Source organism: Entelurus aequoreus, linkage group LG04, assembly GCF_033978785.1.
Source record: "Entelurus aequoreus isolate RoL-2023_Sb linkage group LG04, RoL_Eaeq_v1.1, whole genome shotgun sequence".
Classification (NCBI taxonomy): Eukaryota; Metazoa; Chordata; class Actinopteri; order Syngnathiformes; family Syngnathidae; genus Entelurus; species Entelurus aequoreus.
Window position 1 is genome coordinate 90,801,554 of NC_084734.1, and position 17,228 is coordinate 90,818,781.

Below are 17,228 nucleotides of genomic sequence, written 5' to 3' on the forward strand. Positions count from 1 at the left end.
ATGTACTGTATCAAAAGAAATTGTATCCTTTTTTACAAGTGATCCCCTCCCAGAGAGTCTGCTGGGAAACATGGCGGGGTTCATAAAGGAAACAATCCACTCATAGTAGTGTTTTCAATTTTATGTGCCAGAAAAAAGAGACGATATTTTGCAGCAGTTAATATGGATGAACTCTAATATTGTAATAGATGGAAAGCCTTTCTTTTGGAAAAATATGTTTGAAAGAGGAATCATTTTTGTCAATGATATTATCAATGAGAATGGTAAAATTATGAAGTATGATGAATTTAGAGCTATGTATGGTGATGCTTGCTCAAGCTTTTCATTTTATCAACTAACTGGAGTAATTGGGAAAAAATGGAAACAAATAATTAATTATGGAACTACTAAATTATTAGTTTGTAAACCTCTAATAAGAAATTCTAGTTGGCAAAAAGGAACTAAAATAAATGGAAAAATGTATAATTTTTATTTAATAAAGAAATCTTTGAAGGCTGCCTCATACAACACAAATGGAAAATGGGAGGACTTTTTTGACTGCCCGTTGCCATGGGATGCCATATTCAAACTAATCTATAAAACCACTATCGATGTGCAAAATCGTTATTTTCAAATTAAAATTATTTATAACTTCTTACCCACAGGGAAAATGTTAAAATTATGGAATATGACAGAGTCAGATGATTGCCGATTTTGTTGTCAGGAGCCTGAATCCACCCTGCATTTGTTTTGGTATTGTCATATTGTGTCTTTGTTTTGGGTGGAAGTTGAAAAAATATGTTTAAGGATTGGTTTGTTTATGAAGCTTAATGTGGTTTCTGTTATTTTAGGAGAGTTCATTGACAATCATGATTTAGTCAATTTAATTATAGTACTCAGTAAAAGGTTTATTTTTAAGGCCAAAAACAGATATTCACTTAGTATTACTCTCTTTAAAACATTTATTCAGTATTTTCTAATTTTAGAAAGTTACATGGTTGAAAACGATAATGATGCCAAAAAACATAAAAAAAAAAAAAAAAAAGAGAAGTCCTCAAAGGCTTATTTTGAAAGTATAATTATGTTTATAGATTATATGATATCTGTTGTTGTGTTCCCTAATTTGAGTGACCTGGACATAATCTGGACTGTACATAAATGCTTATTTTGAAAATGTAATTTTGTTTATAAATTATATGCAATCTGTTGTGTTCCCTAATTTTTTTCTGTGTACATGAATGAAGGTGTGTGTTGCTGAGTCCAACTTGGACATTATCTGGACTGGGCCTGGTTTAAAAAACCCTTTAAACAAATCTAATTTCATTGACAACCTGGTCTGTTGAATATAAGGCCCTTTTTTAAAAAATAAAATAAAATAAGATAAATAAATAAAAAAAACATTTTCTTGGATAAAAAAGAAAGTAAAACAATATAAAAATAATTACATAAAAAATAGTAATTAATGAAAATGTTAGTGGACCAGCAGCCTATACAATCATGTGTGCTTCAGGGACTGTGTCCCTTGCAGATGTGTTGTCTATGTTGTGTTCAGGGACTGTGTCCCTTGCAGATGTGTTGTCTATGTTGTGGGAACCAGAATATTGGTAGCAGAAAGAAATAACCCCTTTTGTGTGAGTGGGTGTGGATGAGTGTGCATGGGGGAGGTTGTTTGGGTTGATGCACTGATTGAAAGTGTATATTGTGTTTTTTCTATGTAGATTTAATTTAAAAAAAAAATATATATATATATATATATTTTTTATTTTTTATTTTTTTTTTTTTATTTTATTTATTTTTTTTAGAACAGGCCCGCGGGCGACTTATCTGGTCCTTACGGGCGACCTGGTGCCCGCGGGCACCACGTTGGTGACCCCTGCCTTAGTCTATACATGCAAAGTAGGATTGTACAGTATACCGGTACTAGTAGAGAACCGCGGTACTAATGAATCAAAAATGGTATATTCCCTTTGAAAAATATCGTTTCCCTTTTCTTTTCTTTTTTAACGAGTATGACAGCACACCGTCAAGTCGTGACACTGATGATTTTACGAGCAAAATAGCATGTTTGGTATATAGACAGAAAGGAGAGAATGGACATATTTGGCTTTAGTTTTTTGAGATGCTCTGCAATAATAATTAAAAAAACATACTTTCAAGAAAAACTTCAAAGATGCGTTGTCCACTATACTTTATATTTTAGTCTACAAAATGTACTGTAATTTTAGTCTATTAAAATGTTGAGGAGTTTCCTCGACTAAATCTGGGCTAAACCTAAATTAGTTTAGATGAATGAAATATCCATCTATCCATCCATTTTCTACCGCTTATTCCCTTCGGGGTCGCGGGGGGCGCTGGAGCCTATCTCAGCTACAATTTGGCGGAAGGCAGGGTACACCCTGGACAAGTCGCCACCTCATCGCAGGGCCAACACAGATAGACAGACAACATTCACACTCACATTCACACACTAGGGCCACTTTTAGTGATATATGACAAACTAAAATACATTTTCGTCCAAAGACTATAACTAAAACTAAATCACAAATGTGAAAGGTACCCATCCCTACTTGCAACTTTCTTTGGCCCCATGGAGGCTTCTTTTGCAGTGATGCGCAATAAAAAAATCGGAGAGACTGAGTCACCAACGCGTTCGTGACGCACAATCGATTCCGTGGAATGATACGCAAATTAATTTGTTATGCGCCGTTTGATAACCAGGACAGTGTATGAATACCGGGGCAAAATCTAGACAAAACTTTTCGTCAAAACAAGGAATCATATGAAAAATGGGGTACGTATATGTATCTGTTTATATTTTATTTTATTTCTGATTATTATTGTTATTAATGTATTATTATTTCTTTTTTGTTTATTTAATTGATGTATTTGTAGATATTACTTTGTTTTTTTGCTGTTTCTTTCTTTTTTTGGGGGCGGGGGGTATGGTTGGGATATAAACAAAAAATATTTTGACATTTAGGGCAGACAACAGATATATGATGTATGTGAATATGATGTAATGGATAGGAATGTCTGATGCTGGATGTCAATAAAAAGAAAAAGAAAAAAAAAGAAGAAAAATGGGGTACGGAAGGTTCCACACTAGCTGTTTTACGTATATTTGCAAACAGGAGGTTCGCTGTCACAGAACGGATCTTGGTTAAATTAAAAGTTTCGACGTTCTTCTCTCTTTGGCATTGTTTTCTTTACTTCCAATTGTTTTGGTAAACTTCCATAATGTGCTGGGAACTTGCAGCAATTCTTTTATTTTGTTATCCTGCAGCAATTATGTGATCACAGCCTTTTCCTGTCGCATGTGTTTTACGGTGTTACGTTATTTTTGTTATGATCATTTCTGTTTGGATTGTTTAGATGTTTGCCCATGTGGGCCAGCGTTGAATGTGGAAATGTTGAGGTGCTTATGCTGACAGGTGGTCGCTTATACGTGGTGCTGTTCACACAAACTCTACTTTACACTGAGACCCTGTTACTTTTGGTTTTCTCATAATGTTTCTTTTTCCTAACATACCTTTAACCATTTCTTCGTCATGCTGCTTTTCAAGTGTTTGTTTGGCCGAGATGGGTGACAAGGCCCCCTTCACAAAGTCCAAGCTGGTTGCTAAGGGCATTGAGAAGGAATTTGTGGAACTCAGTAAATCTATGAAGGACTCTGGCCTGGGTGGACAAACACAGCTCTCTCTTAAAGAAGACGCTTCAGTACATTAAACTCCCACAAATCAGAGAAAAAAGGTTCCTAGCAGTGTATTTTAACGTGACACCTCTTCTCCATACAAAAAGCCTAAATCTCAAATAGTGTAAGGGCCATTCCACCAAGTTGGTGCCACTCGCTTATTGTAACTCTCTCATACTACTCATCTACGTTTGTACATTCCTTTAATGTCTTTTTTTTTCAATCCTATATCTGATAATACACATATTAAACTACTCATAATGTTTATTGGCCCATCGCAAGCAACCTTTTTTAAAACTTTTCATTAATTTTACAATTATTAATTTCTTAAAGGCCTACTGAAATGAATTTTTTTTATTTAAACGGGGATAGCAGATCCATTCTATGTGTCATACTTGATCATTTTGCGATATTGCCATATTTTTGCTGAAAGGATTTAGTATAGAACAACGTCGATAAAGTTCGCAACTTTTGGTCTCTGATAAAAAAAACCTTGCCCCTACCGGAAGTAGCGTGACGTTGTCAGTTGTTCACTCCCTCATATTTTCTTATTGTTTTTTAAACGCAGCTAGAACTATTCGGACCATTACCCCATTAATTTGAGCGAGGATGAAAGATTCGTGGACGAGGAACGTTAGAGTGACGGACTAGAATGCAGTGAAATACATTTTTTTTTTCGCTCTGACCGTAACTTAGGTACAAGCTGGCTCATTGGATTCCACACTCTCTCCTTTTTCTATTGTGGATCACGGATTTGTATTTTAAACCACCTCGGATACTATATCCTCTTGAAAATGAGAACCGAGAACGCGAAATGGACATTCAGTGCCTTTTATCTCCACGACAATACATCGGCGAAACGCTTTAGCTACGAGCTAACGTGATAGCATCGTGCTTTAACTGCATATAGAAACAAAAAAATAAACCCCTGACTGGAAGGATAGATAGAAAATCAACAATACTATTAAACCGTGGACATGTAAATACACGGTTAATGCTTTCCAGGCTGGCGAAGGTTAACAATGCTGTGCAAACGACGCCATTGAAGCCTACTTAGCAACCGGACCTCACAGAGCTATGCCAAAAACATTAGCTCTCCACCTACACCAGCCAGCCTTCATCTGCTCATCAACACCCGTGCTCACCTGCGTTCCAGCGATCGACGGAAGGACGAAGGACTTCACCCGATGCGTTTGGCGGCCCGGAGACGTAGGAAGTCAAGGTGAGGTCGCCGGCTAGCGCGTCTGCTCTCCAACAAAGTCCTCCGGTTGTGTTGCTGTAGTCCGCTGCTAATACACCGATCCCACCTACAACTTTCTTCTTTGCAGCCTTCATTGTTCATTAAACAAATTGCAAAAGATGTCCAGAATACTGTGGAATTATGAAATGAAAACAAAGCTTTTTGTATAGGATTCTACGGGGTACCATAACTTCCGTTTAACTGACTACGTCACGCGCATACGTCATCATACCGAGACGTTTCAGCCGGATATTTCCCGGGAAATTTAAAATGTCACTTTATAAGTTAACCCGGCCGTATTGGCATGTGTTGCAATGTTAAGATTTCATCATTGATATATAAACTATCAGACTGCATGGTCGGTAGTAGTGGGTTTCAGTAGGCCTTTAAGTTGTTATCCGAAAAAATATCGCCATTGCATTGTTGTCTGTTATATATTATTATATACTACTTATATATCAAACATGTTTTTGCTGCGCGTCATAACTGATTTTATTGAAAGAATGAGAACTGAAGTCATGAAAATCGATAATTTTCTCAGCCCACCCCCACAAATCCATGAAACCCCTCTTAGCCCTGGGTGAGAAAAAATCCTGGAGCCGTCCCTGGCTGTCCCAAATACTTTATCATTGTGCTTGTGTCTATTTTAATGTTGAGCCGCAGTAGTATACATGTTGTTTTCATGGCTCTTTGACAATGTTTGGAAAAGAATGGAAGTTTGTTGGGTGGTCGTGTTGGGAACAAGCTAATAAGTGTTCTTTTGGTCCAAACATAAAAGTTTATATCACTTGTAAATCCAAGATTAACTAGTTTGTATAGACAGGGAAAGGATTTGGCTTGTTTATCCTCAGACTGACGTAATTCTGTGATTAGTGCTTGGTTTTTATACCGCGGTTTGTCTTTTTGCTCACACAAAGTCCAACCCCGGCTGACTGGAGACAAAGCCCACATGAAGTTCGTTTTCTCCCATGCAAAGCGCAAAACAACAAAAATGCATGCTGACGTACGCAGATAGGTAGGAAGTCAATAAAAAGCATGCAAGCGGTGAGATGAAAAGGAAAAGTCGCGAGGCAGCCAGTTGGAATTTAGCACATCTGTTAGCTTAACAGGACTCTCAATCATGTGCGATGTTACGGAGGCTGAAAGATGGGCAGTGAACGACAGGCCAGGTCATCTCTGAGCTCACTCACGTGTTTTTCACCAAAAGGTACAAGACTGAACTTTTGCCCTCTCATTCCTCTCTTGGTAATAATGTACCAATGCAACCAATGTTTCTCTTTCAAGTCGTCATTTAATAACTAAACTACACATTTTGGTTATTCTTTCATTTTGTAATGGAGTTATTGTGTCAAACAATTTCCCTTGCCAAAAGCAGCAAAAATGGGTAAAATAGAACAAAATGGCACCGTGTCAAGGTAAACAATTGTCAGTGGTTAGGACAAAAATAATAGGAATAATAACAAAAAGAGCACTCAAAAACAAGTGAGAAAAAATAGGCAAACAGACAGGCGGCAGCTTTGATTCTATATAACCATCCCCATATAAATATATTTAAAAAAATTATATATATATATATATATATATATATATATATATATATATATATATATATATATATATATATATATATATATATATATATACACACACAGTACAGGCCAAAAGTTTGGACACAATTTCTCCTCATTCAATGCGTTTTCTTTATTTTCATGACTATTTAAATTTTCCTGAGGGAACTCTCCTGAAGGAATCAATAAAGTACTATCTATCTATCTATTTACATTGTAGATTGTCACTGAAGGCATCAAAACTATTAATGAAGACATGTGGAGTTATGTACTTAACAAAAAAAGGTGAAATAACTGAAAACATGTTTTGTATTCTAGTTTCTTCAAAATAGCCACCCTTTGCTCTGATTACTGCTTTGCACACTCTTGGCATTCTCTCGATGAGCTTCAAGCACACCTGTGAAGTGAAAACCATTTTAGGTGACTACATATATATATATATATATATATATATATATATATATATATATATATATATATATATATATATATATATATATATATATATATATATATATATATTATATATATATATATATATACCGGTGTATATATATAGATTCAAGAGGTAGTCACCTAAAATGGTTTTCACTTCACAGGTGTGCTTGAAGCTCATCGAGAGAATTATATATATATATATATATATATATATATATATATATATATATATATATATATATATATATATATATATATATATATATATATATATATATATATATATATATATATATATATATATATATATATATATATATATATATATATATATATATATATATATATATGTGTGTATATATATATATATATATATATATATACATATATATATATACAGTATATATAAGATAAAGACAAATGAGAATAGGCTTTTATTGTCAGTGCACCCACTGTTTGTGTGTGTGTGTGTTTTTGGGACAGAACAAAAAGGCATTAGAGTTTAAAAGTAAACACAATTACCACACTAGTTTAGGTAAAGACATAACAAAATAGTTTAATTATGGACATGAAAGACAATATGTATGTATGTGTATTTACATACACCAGTACATAAAATTAATTGTATATATATATATATATATATATACACTACCGTTCAAAAGTTTGGGGTCACCCAAACAATTTTGTGGAATAGCCTTCATTTCTAAGAACAAGAATAGACTGTCGAGTTTCAAATGAAAGTTCTCTTTTTCTGGCCATTTTGAGCGTTTAATTGACCCCACAAATGTGATGCTCCAGAAACTCAATCTGCTCAAAGGAAGGTCAGTTTTGTAGCTTCTGTAACGAGCTAAACTGTTTTCAGATGTGTGAACATGATTGCACAAGGGTTTTCTAATAATCAATTAGCCTTCTGAGCCAATGAGCAAACACATTGTACCATTAGAACACTGGAGTGATAGTTGCTGGAAATGGGCCTCTATACACCTATGTAGATATTGCACCAAAAACTAGACATTTGCAGCTAGAATAGTCATTTACCACATTAGCAATGTATAGAGTGTATTTCTTTAAAGTTAAGACTAGTTTAAAGTTATCTTCATTGAAAAGTACAGTGCTTTTCCTTCAAAAATAAGGACATTTCAATGTGACCCCAAACTTTTGAACGGTAGTGTATGTATATATATATATATATATATATATATATATATATATATATATATATATATATATATATATATATATATATATATATATATATATATATATATATATATACACACACACAACTGTATGAATATGTACATGAGGTTAAAGAAAAATTGCATATCATTTATTTTGTTCATAATCCTTATGTGAGACAAGAACACGTCTTTCCCTTTTCTGTGCTTTCTAGGTAGTAAAAAATTGCTAGCACAAGGCAGCTAATAATCCAACAATGTTTTATATACATGCTGTAACCATGAAGTAACATTTCATTTTAAGCATTACTGGAACCTTTTTTCCTGCGTGCATCGATTTCACAGACCGCATATCACCATTCTGTTTGCTACCACTAATAATGGCAGACTTCATGAGAGCCGACCACAGCTACTTTCTGACAAGTGACGATCCAGAACCTTGTATTTTTTAGCCTAAATATGCAGAGGATTAGCTAAAAGTTTTAGAAGCTGAGTGATAAGTAGATCCAGTTATAGTGAAACACTAAACTATTATGTATTACTAGTGCTAACCTCTAAACGTTTCACCAACAAAATAAGAACATAAGAAATCAGTGACTTACATTGTCCGCTCTTACTGGGATGCAGACTGATGGGATGGTTGTATCTTTCAGCAAAAACTTGTGCTCCCCTTAAGATGGCAAATTCAGCATAATCCTTACTCCACAGGTAACAAGAAATTATGCGATGAAACAAGGATATGAAACATATTAGTAACAGTGTTAAAGTTGTTTATACATCACCCTCAGTGTGACCTGTATGGCTGTTGATCAAGTATGCCTTGCCGTCACGTGCGTGTGTCTGCAGAAGCCACATACAACATGTGACTGGGCCGGCACACTGTTTGTATGGTGAAAAAGCAGACGCTAAAGGCAGTGCCATCACGGCACGCCCTTAATATTGTTGTCGGGGTGAAAATCGGGAGAAATTCGGGAGAATGGTTGCCCCGGGAGATTTCCTGGAAAAATCGGGAGGGTTGGCAAGTATGCTCAAAGGTAATTCAGCAGCAGCTGCAAATCCAGTGGCTAGCATACCTCTTCACTCTCGATAGTAGACTGAGGCGATGTGTGTCACTACGCCAGAAATGTAGTTCCTCTGTGTTATCTCTTACAATAACAATGTTGCTATACCTTAATTAGTATGCAGGTCCCGACATGAAAGTGAGGTGTTGTTGGTGCGTTTTTTTAGAGTGTTCTTTTATGCTTTTTAGAGTGTTTTATTTTGCAAAATGGATTACTCCCTATTGCCTCAGTGTTAGCCGCCTTGTGCTAGCAGTCTTTTACTATGTAGCATGCACAAAAAAGGGAAAGACGTGTTTTTTTCTCATATTAGGATTTAGGATTATGGAAATTTCCAAAAAAGGGCAGTTTTTCTTTAAAAAAATATTTGTTTAGGGGAATTTTGTTGTGCATTTTTAGTCATCTGGCCCAGAGGAAAAAAGTAACCTGAAACTGCGCACCTGTATTAATAGCATGATTATAATTCTGCATGTCAGTCATTTAACTTTGGATGAATCTTTCCGTGCAATTTCAAATCACATATTTTATCGTCTTAAATGCAGATTTTTCGTCCGCAGTTACTGCGGATGGTGGCGGTTTCCGAGAAGCGCTGGAGGGCCCGGACACGCGCAGGCGGTGCGGATGGATGGAGTGATGACGGCGAAGAAGGATTTGAGAGTGGCGACTGTGACGATGAGGATGAATGCACCGGTGTCTCTGGCCTGGGACCGCCTCCACGACGCAAGCGGTTACGCGTCTTTGCAGGTTAGAGGCACGCTGTCATTGAATAATGATCTTTTTAAATGTTCAACTGCTGTACTCGTTATACATTCTATTCCACTGGCAAAGTCAAGTACTATTAGGTAACATTTCTGATACCAAATGGATGATAAACCACCGCTAGTTGCTCAAAAGTCTTCTTTAGAGGATACTAAAAAATGATAGTGTTGGAGTCAAAACCACAAAGACCAGACCGTAGACTCTTCGGGCTTGAAAGCAAGTTTGATTGATTGATTGATTGAGACTTTTATTAGTATGTTGCACAGTGAAGTACATATTCCGTACAATTGACCACTAAATGGTAACACCCGAATAAGTTTTTCAACTTGTTTAAGTCTGGGTCCACTTAAATTGATTCATGATACAGATATATACTATCATATATACTATCATCATAATACAGTCATCACACAAGATAATCACATTTAATTATTTACATTATTTACAATCAGGGGTGTGGATGGGGGGGGGGATATGGACATCAAGTAGTGGACATAGAGAGAGAGAGAGAGAGAGAGAGAGAGAGAGAGAGAGAGAGAGATCAGAAGGCATAAGAAAAAGAATCTGCATTTGATTGTTTACATTTGATTATTAGCAATCCGGGGAGGGTGTTAGTTTAGGGTTGTAGCTGCCTGGAGGTGAACTTTTATTGCGGTTTTGAAGGAGGATAGAGATGCCCTTTCTTCTATACCTGTTGGGAGCGCATTCCACATTGATGTGGCATAGAAAGAGAATGAGTTAAGACCTTTGTTAGTTCGGAATCTGGGTTTAACGTGGTTAGTGGAGCTCCCCCTGGTCTTGTGGTTATGGCGGTCATTTACGTTAAGGAAGTAGTTTGACATGTACTTCGGTATCAGGGAGGTGTAGCGGATTTTATAGACTAGGCTCAGTGCAAGTTGTTTAACTCTGTCCTCCACCTTGAGCCAGCCCACTTTAGAGAAGTGGGTAGGAGTGAGGTGGGATCTGGGGTGGAGGTCTAGAAGTAACCTGACTAGCTTGTTCTGAGATGTTTGGAGTTTAGATTTGAGGGTTTTGGAGGTGCTAGTTAAGACCGGGATGAAGGCAATGTGAGACCAAATCAAGAGGAAGAGCATTTTAAGATAACATTTGGAGAAATTTACAGACTGTGAGGAAAATGGTAATGGAAATGAATTTAGCATGTTTAAAAAATTGACAATGAAGTAGTTGACATGTTTATACTTGCACAATTCAACATGTCCAAGATGCATTAGGAAGATGTAGAGTTCGTTTCACCCGGGGGTCAGCAACCCGTGGCTCTCGAGCCGCATGCGGCTCTTTAGTGCCGCCCTAGTGGCTCCCTGGAGCATATTTAAAAAAGGATTGAAACTGGAAAAAGATGGGGGGGAACTATTTTTTTTGTTTTAGTATGTTTTTTGTTTGAGGATAAATATGACACAAACCTTCCCAATTGTTAGAAAGCCCACTGTTTAATATATTTGTGTGTATGCTTCATCAATGAGAGTATTTGGTGAACATCGTTTTGTGCTACTAATTTCGGCAGTTCCTGAACTCACCATAGTGTGGACTGTGACGCAACAGTTTGTTTACATGTAAAATCTTCCACTCCTTATTTGTCTCATTTTGTCCACCAAATGTTTTATGCTGTGCGTGAATGCACAAAGGTGCGCTTTGTTGATGTTATTGACTTGTGTGGAGTGCTAATAAGGCATATTTGGTAAGTGCCTGACTGCAAGCTAATCAATGCTAACATGCTAGTCAGGCTAGCTGTATGTAAATATTGCATCATTATGCCTCATTTGTACCGGTAGGTATATTTGAGCTCATTTAATATCCTTTACTTGTATCCTCTTTGTATATAATTTTGTTTTGCATGTCTCATGACACATATTCTGTATGTAATATTGGCTGCATTTCTGATAGTTGTTTGTGTGCCACGTTGTTCCAGACCACAGCAAACATTACCTACCCTCTGATTTACTAATGTTTTCCAATGTTGTTAAAATGTGTAGAATAAATATTAAATTTCAACATTTCTGTCAACGAAGATTTGCTTAAGCCTGCGACACATAGTCATTTTGATAGTAGGCTATTATAGCTTATATAGACACTTACGTCATGTGTTGTCTTCATTATAAGACGTATATACGGCTTTTCATTTTTTGCGGCTCCAGACAGATTTGTTTTTTGTATTTTTGGCCCAATATGGCTCTTTCAACGTTTTGGGTTGCCAACCCCTGATTTAACCTGACTTAATCGTACTACCTGTATTTGTTCACTTATTGTTTACAACCAGTTTACAATTTAAAAAAAAAATTTTTTTTAGTAAAATAAATATTTGGTGGTGTAATGATACACACTTTGAATGGAAGAGCATCCATTAAAAAAATAATCACAACCTTTCATGCGACTGACTCACTGTGGTGACCCCTGACATGGAAAAAGCCACAGTGAGGGGGGGAAGAGGACGGACAAGGATATAGCTTGTTCCGTGATAAATGGATATGGCAAATGCAATGCAATTTAGCAGCTGGTGTATTTTGAAAAGTGGAGCCTTTTTTTTGAGCACTTTATATTAGGCATGCTTTAGGCATATTGTATATATTTATTTAGCATATACATTTTAAAAGAACAGGTTACAGGACTCCTAATTAAGATGCTGTTATACGTTCACATATTGCATAATTTCCAGTTGTATTATTTGCCAAAATTATATTAATGTACTTGATAGTTGACTGTTTAATATCTGGTTACTTTCTGTAGTAACATGATTCTATCTACACTTCGGTCAAAATGTTATAAGCACTTGATCTTCTGTAGTTGACATTAGTTTAGGATGTAGGGGGCAGTATTAGTCATACTGATATTTCCAATTTTCAAGATCATTTTTGATCACAATTATAATCAGACAAAAAAAATAAGTTGGCAATGTAACGGTATCAATACCCTATGTCCAGGGATTTACCGTATTTTACGGACCATAAGGCGCACTGCCGGTGAATGGTCTATTTTTTATCTGTTTTCATATATTAGGAGCAACGGATTATAGGGCGCTTTAAAAGGAGTGATAATATTTATTTTTTTTCTAAATTGAATACACTTCCTTGTGGTCTACATAAAACCGTCCGACCGGAACTCTCTAATAACTAAAGCTCTTTGGGTGAATAATGTAAACTCACTACACCGGTATGTTTTAGCGCTTTCATGGCAAGTTTACTGACAGATATAAGTAAGAACTTTACACTACTTTATATTAGAAATGGCAACAGCGGAGGATGAATGTCACATAAGATAGAGAAAAAGAAGAAGCTTATCAACTACGGCGTCGGCGCAATTTTTCTGGATTTATGCAGATCCCAAATACAGATCGGCAGGTACCAGAAGGTAAGAAAAGTTGCTTTTGCATAATATTGCGAAACAAAACACCAGGTAATGTCTTACCATAATAATACTCCAATGTTTAATGCGCCGACAATCCTTCAAGCGGTGCAGCTTCATAGCTTACCAAAGTCGTACTAAAACATTTTGATATATTTTTTAGCGCCATGTGTAATGTTCTCTATTTTCAATGGAACATATAGAATGTTGGTGTTGTTTACTTGAGACATATTGCAGTCTACACGTATCTCTTGTGTGTGAGACTGCCATCATAGTGCAGTCTACACTTATCTCTTATGCTTGGCTGCCATCTACTGGTCACACTTATTATTACATCATGTACCAAATAAAATAGCTTCGAGGTGGGTAAGCTCAACCAAACTTATTCCTTACATTAGGCGCACCGGGTTATAAGGCGCACTGTCGAGTTTTGAGGGGAAACAAAGGATTTTAAGTGTGCATTATAGTCCGGGAAATACGGTATTTCCCGGGTTTGTATACAATAACAAAAACGACAAAAGATGCTGTGCTCATAAAAAATATTGCTCTAATCACTGTAGTATCGACCATTTACGGTCTCTATAATTGGCATCAATGCTATCGATATTATAGACAGATTATAATATTAGTTGAGGATTGCTGACCGAGAAGTGGCTTTGCACTGTGGAGGCACGTTAGCCGCTGGCACGAATGTGACACTGTTTTGAGGACGCGTTTGTTCGCTTGTTGCTAGAATGTGTCATCAACATGCATTATGACGATACAATAGTATTAAAAGCTCTATCGTCGGCCAATTGTATATGATTTATATCGTATATCGTCTCACGCGTTATTTGTTGCCGTTCAAACTTGCAACAATACCTCTTGGCATTCCGCTATTATTTAGCCTGTTTGCCTGCCAAGTGCTTGAGCCGGTGCCAAGTCTGCAACTGGACGTGACGTCCAGTGCTACCCAGGTATTGAAAATTGGTACCGTTTGATTTTACGTGAGTAAAATTAGTAGTCCTGACCGAATTCAGTCACTATCTGTAAAAATACTGAATTCGGTAGCCATCTCTATAGAAGAACAACAGAATCAACAATGAAAAATAGGTTTAAGAGTAAAAAATATCAGCCTATTAGGCTTATCCAGAGCGCGTTCATTGCTAGTTGAAATCTTTAAAAACAACCTTGTACAATAATGGATCGATAAGTACAATGTATGTTATGGATTAGTGGTTCTCAAACTTTTTTCACCAACTACCATCTCAGAAAAAACTTGGTTCCTCAAGGACCACCAAAATGACTAACATTGAAGTCGCGTAATAGTCCTAAGTATTCATTAAAAAGAAGGCAGATGTTTTGTTTAACAAGTATATTTAATACTTTGGCCACTGTAACATTACACACAGTTTGAAAAGTAACACTGTGCTTAAATGTAGGAAAATAAAACACTACTTTAATAAAGTGATTATTTGGCATACCACTACATGGAGCCTGTACCACTACATCAGTGAGAATCACTGATGTAGATGAATCCATACCATTGTATTTTTGGAAACTCAACATCAGTTTAACCACTTTTAATAAACAAGTTTGAAAAACCAAGACTGTATGTGACATGTTTGATGACGTAAAATAAGCAATACTGTTCCTGCAGTTTTGTCTTGAACCGGTCTTAAGAATAAATTGAGTCCCCAATGTCAGAGTCAAAGACAAGAAAAAATGTAGCAATCCTGAGCACATTAACACTAAAATGACAAAAATGAGCATCTGTGCAAATATTAGCTTAGCTGTGCAGTATTATAGTCCATAGTCTATGCTGCAGCGCTGTGTTTTCTTGCTTCCCTGAGTCTTCTCTTGTTTGCTTGTCAGCCACATGCTGAGAAGTAAATCTAGGAGACTTTTCTACCTCCTTCATGTTTGGGGGCTTGTCTTGTTGTGACTGATGCTTTCAATGCTGCGTAGCTTTGTGTCCTACATTAGTTATTCACACAGGACCTGCAGCATTCACAACGGTCACTACCGTATTTTTCGATTTTTAGGCAGCTACTTTTTTCCATTGCTTTGAACTGTGCGGTTACAAAACGGTGCGGATAATTTATAGATTTTTTTTTTCGTTAACGGCCATAATCATTGGTATGTTTTCATCTACAAAACCATTCTGGGTATCACTCCATCTTATCTGTCTTGTCTTTTAACAAAGAAACAAGGAAGTCACAATCTTCGTTCAATGAATGTTCTGCAATTTGTCGTCCCCAAAGTAAGAACTGAACTGGGCAAGAAAGCATTTAGGTTTTCAGCAGCGAAGGCTTGGAATAACCTACAATCGAATATTAAACTTCAAACCCTTGTTACGTTGAATGAGTTTAAAGCTTCTGTGAAAGGACTGCAGTCTACCTTGTCTGTATGCACATGTGTTATGTGAGCAAGTTTTAATGTCGTAAATGTGATGTTTTATGTATTTGTTTACTGTTTTTAATGTAACCTTGCTGCTGCCCTCTTGGCCAGGTCTCCCTTGGAAAAGAGATATTTGATCTCAATGGGATTTTACCTGGTTAAATAAAGGCTAATAATAATAATAATAATAATATTTTGTATTCCTCAAATGGTGTTCATATCAAACCGACAGAGACACCGAAAACGTGTGTCGTTGTTTGTGCTATGGCGCCATCCTTCGGACAAGTTTGCTCACTGCAGGTGCAGCGGTTTGAAAATGTTCTTCTGGTTTTGTGCCTTGAACCGGAAGTATAACCGTCTATAGCCTTTCTGCTCGAAAGGATTCAAGCAACGTTTGTGAGTTTTGCAATATAACTAAAACAATTAATTCTTACTAAACTGTCCCATGTGGGATGTCTGTAGGTGTATTTTTACGCGTATTTGTATGTGTTATCATAATGTAGTCAAGCTAGCGTTGTTAGCATTAGCCAGTATGCTGACACGTTTACAAGTGTCTATGTTCGTATTATTAACTTACTATTCAGTTCAGTTCAGTTCAGTTTCAGTTTATTTCGAACATGCATACGATACAATGTAATGCGTCACACATTTCCAGTTGTTTCATTACAGCACGTCCGAAAAGGAGTAGGAGTAATCCTACCCCTTTTCAAACCATAGCGATTGTATCCAATTTCCTTGTTCTCTGTAACAGAACAGTGAACAAATATATAATAAATAAATAATATACCATTGTAAGCAAACAAATATCAAATACATAAATAATCTTTGTCTCAATTAAAAAAATAAATAAAAAAAAGGGTTCAAGATGTTCATCGTAATTCTTGTTCTGTGTACTTTGTGAACACTTGTAGTTTGAACAGTCTCTTCAACTGAATTATATTAGTGCTTTGTTTGATTTCTTTGGTTAATCCGTTCCATAATTTAATTCCACATACTGATATACTGATACAATGGCATTCTTTCTTGTATTGTTTCAGTTTCGTAAATTCACCAAAACGTCACCGTGGAGTAATTGAGTCGGTTTAGCTGATTGGAGAGCTAGCTTCCGCAGCTAGTGGGTCCTTGGCGATGACGTTTGTTTTGTTTGATCAGCCGTTTTACTGCCGTGTTACAGGCACCGGTTGAAAACAATTAAGGTATGTAAATAAACATTTACAAAATCTGGTACATATCTGCGGCTAATATATGTTAAAGTATTTTGTTCTTCTGAAATTTGGTGGGTGTGGATTAACATCGCACCTCTATAGCCCGGAAAATGCGGTCATTAAAACAGTGTTTTTCAACCTTTTCTGAGCGAAGGCACATTTTTTTCATTGAAAAAATTTCGGCGGCACACCACCAGTAGAAAACATTAAAAATTAAACTCAGCAGCCGATATTGACAGTAAAAAATCGTTTCCGCAATTGTACTGTCATGACCTGTCACATCACGCCGTGACTTATTTGGAGTTTTTTGGTGTTTTCATGTGTGTAGTGTTTTAGTTCTCGTCTTGCGCTCCCATCTTTTTGTTGATTGTTA

At 36.3% G+C, this 17,228-nt stretch overlaps 1 protein-coding gene across 1 annotated transcript in view; it reads left to right on the top strand.

The window, feature by feature from the left end:
- Positions 1 to 3,558: 3,558 nt before the first annotated feature.
- The window catches only part of LOC133649233 (glypican-3-like), a 53,783-nt gene continuing 40,113 nt past the window's right edge, over positions 3,559 to 17,228 (top strand). Inside the window, exons 1-2 of the mRNA XM_062046063.1 lie at positions 3,559 to 3,696; positions 9,713 to 9,899. Coding sequence (XP_061902047.1) covers positions 3,559 to 3,696; positions 9,713 to 9,899 — 325 coding nt within the window. The remainder of the gene's footprint in view (positions 3,697 to 9,712; positions 9,900 to 17,228) is intronic.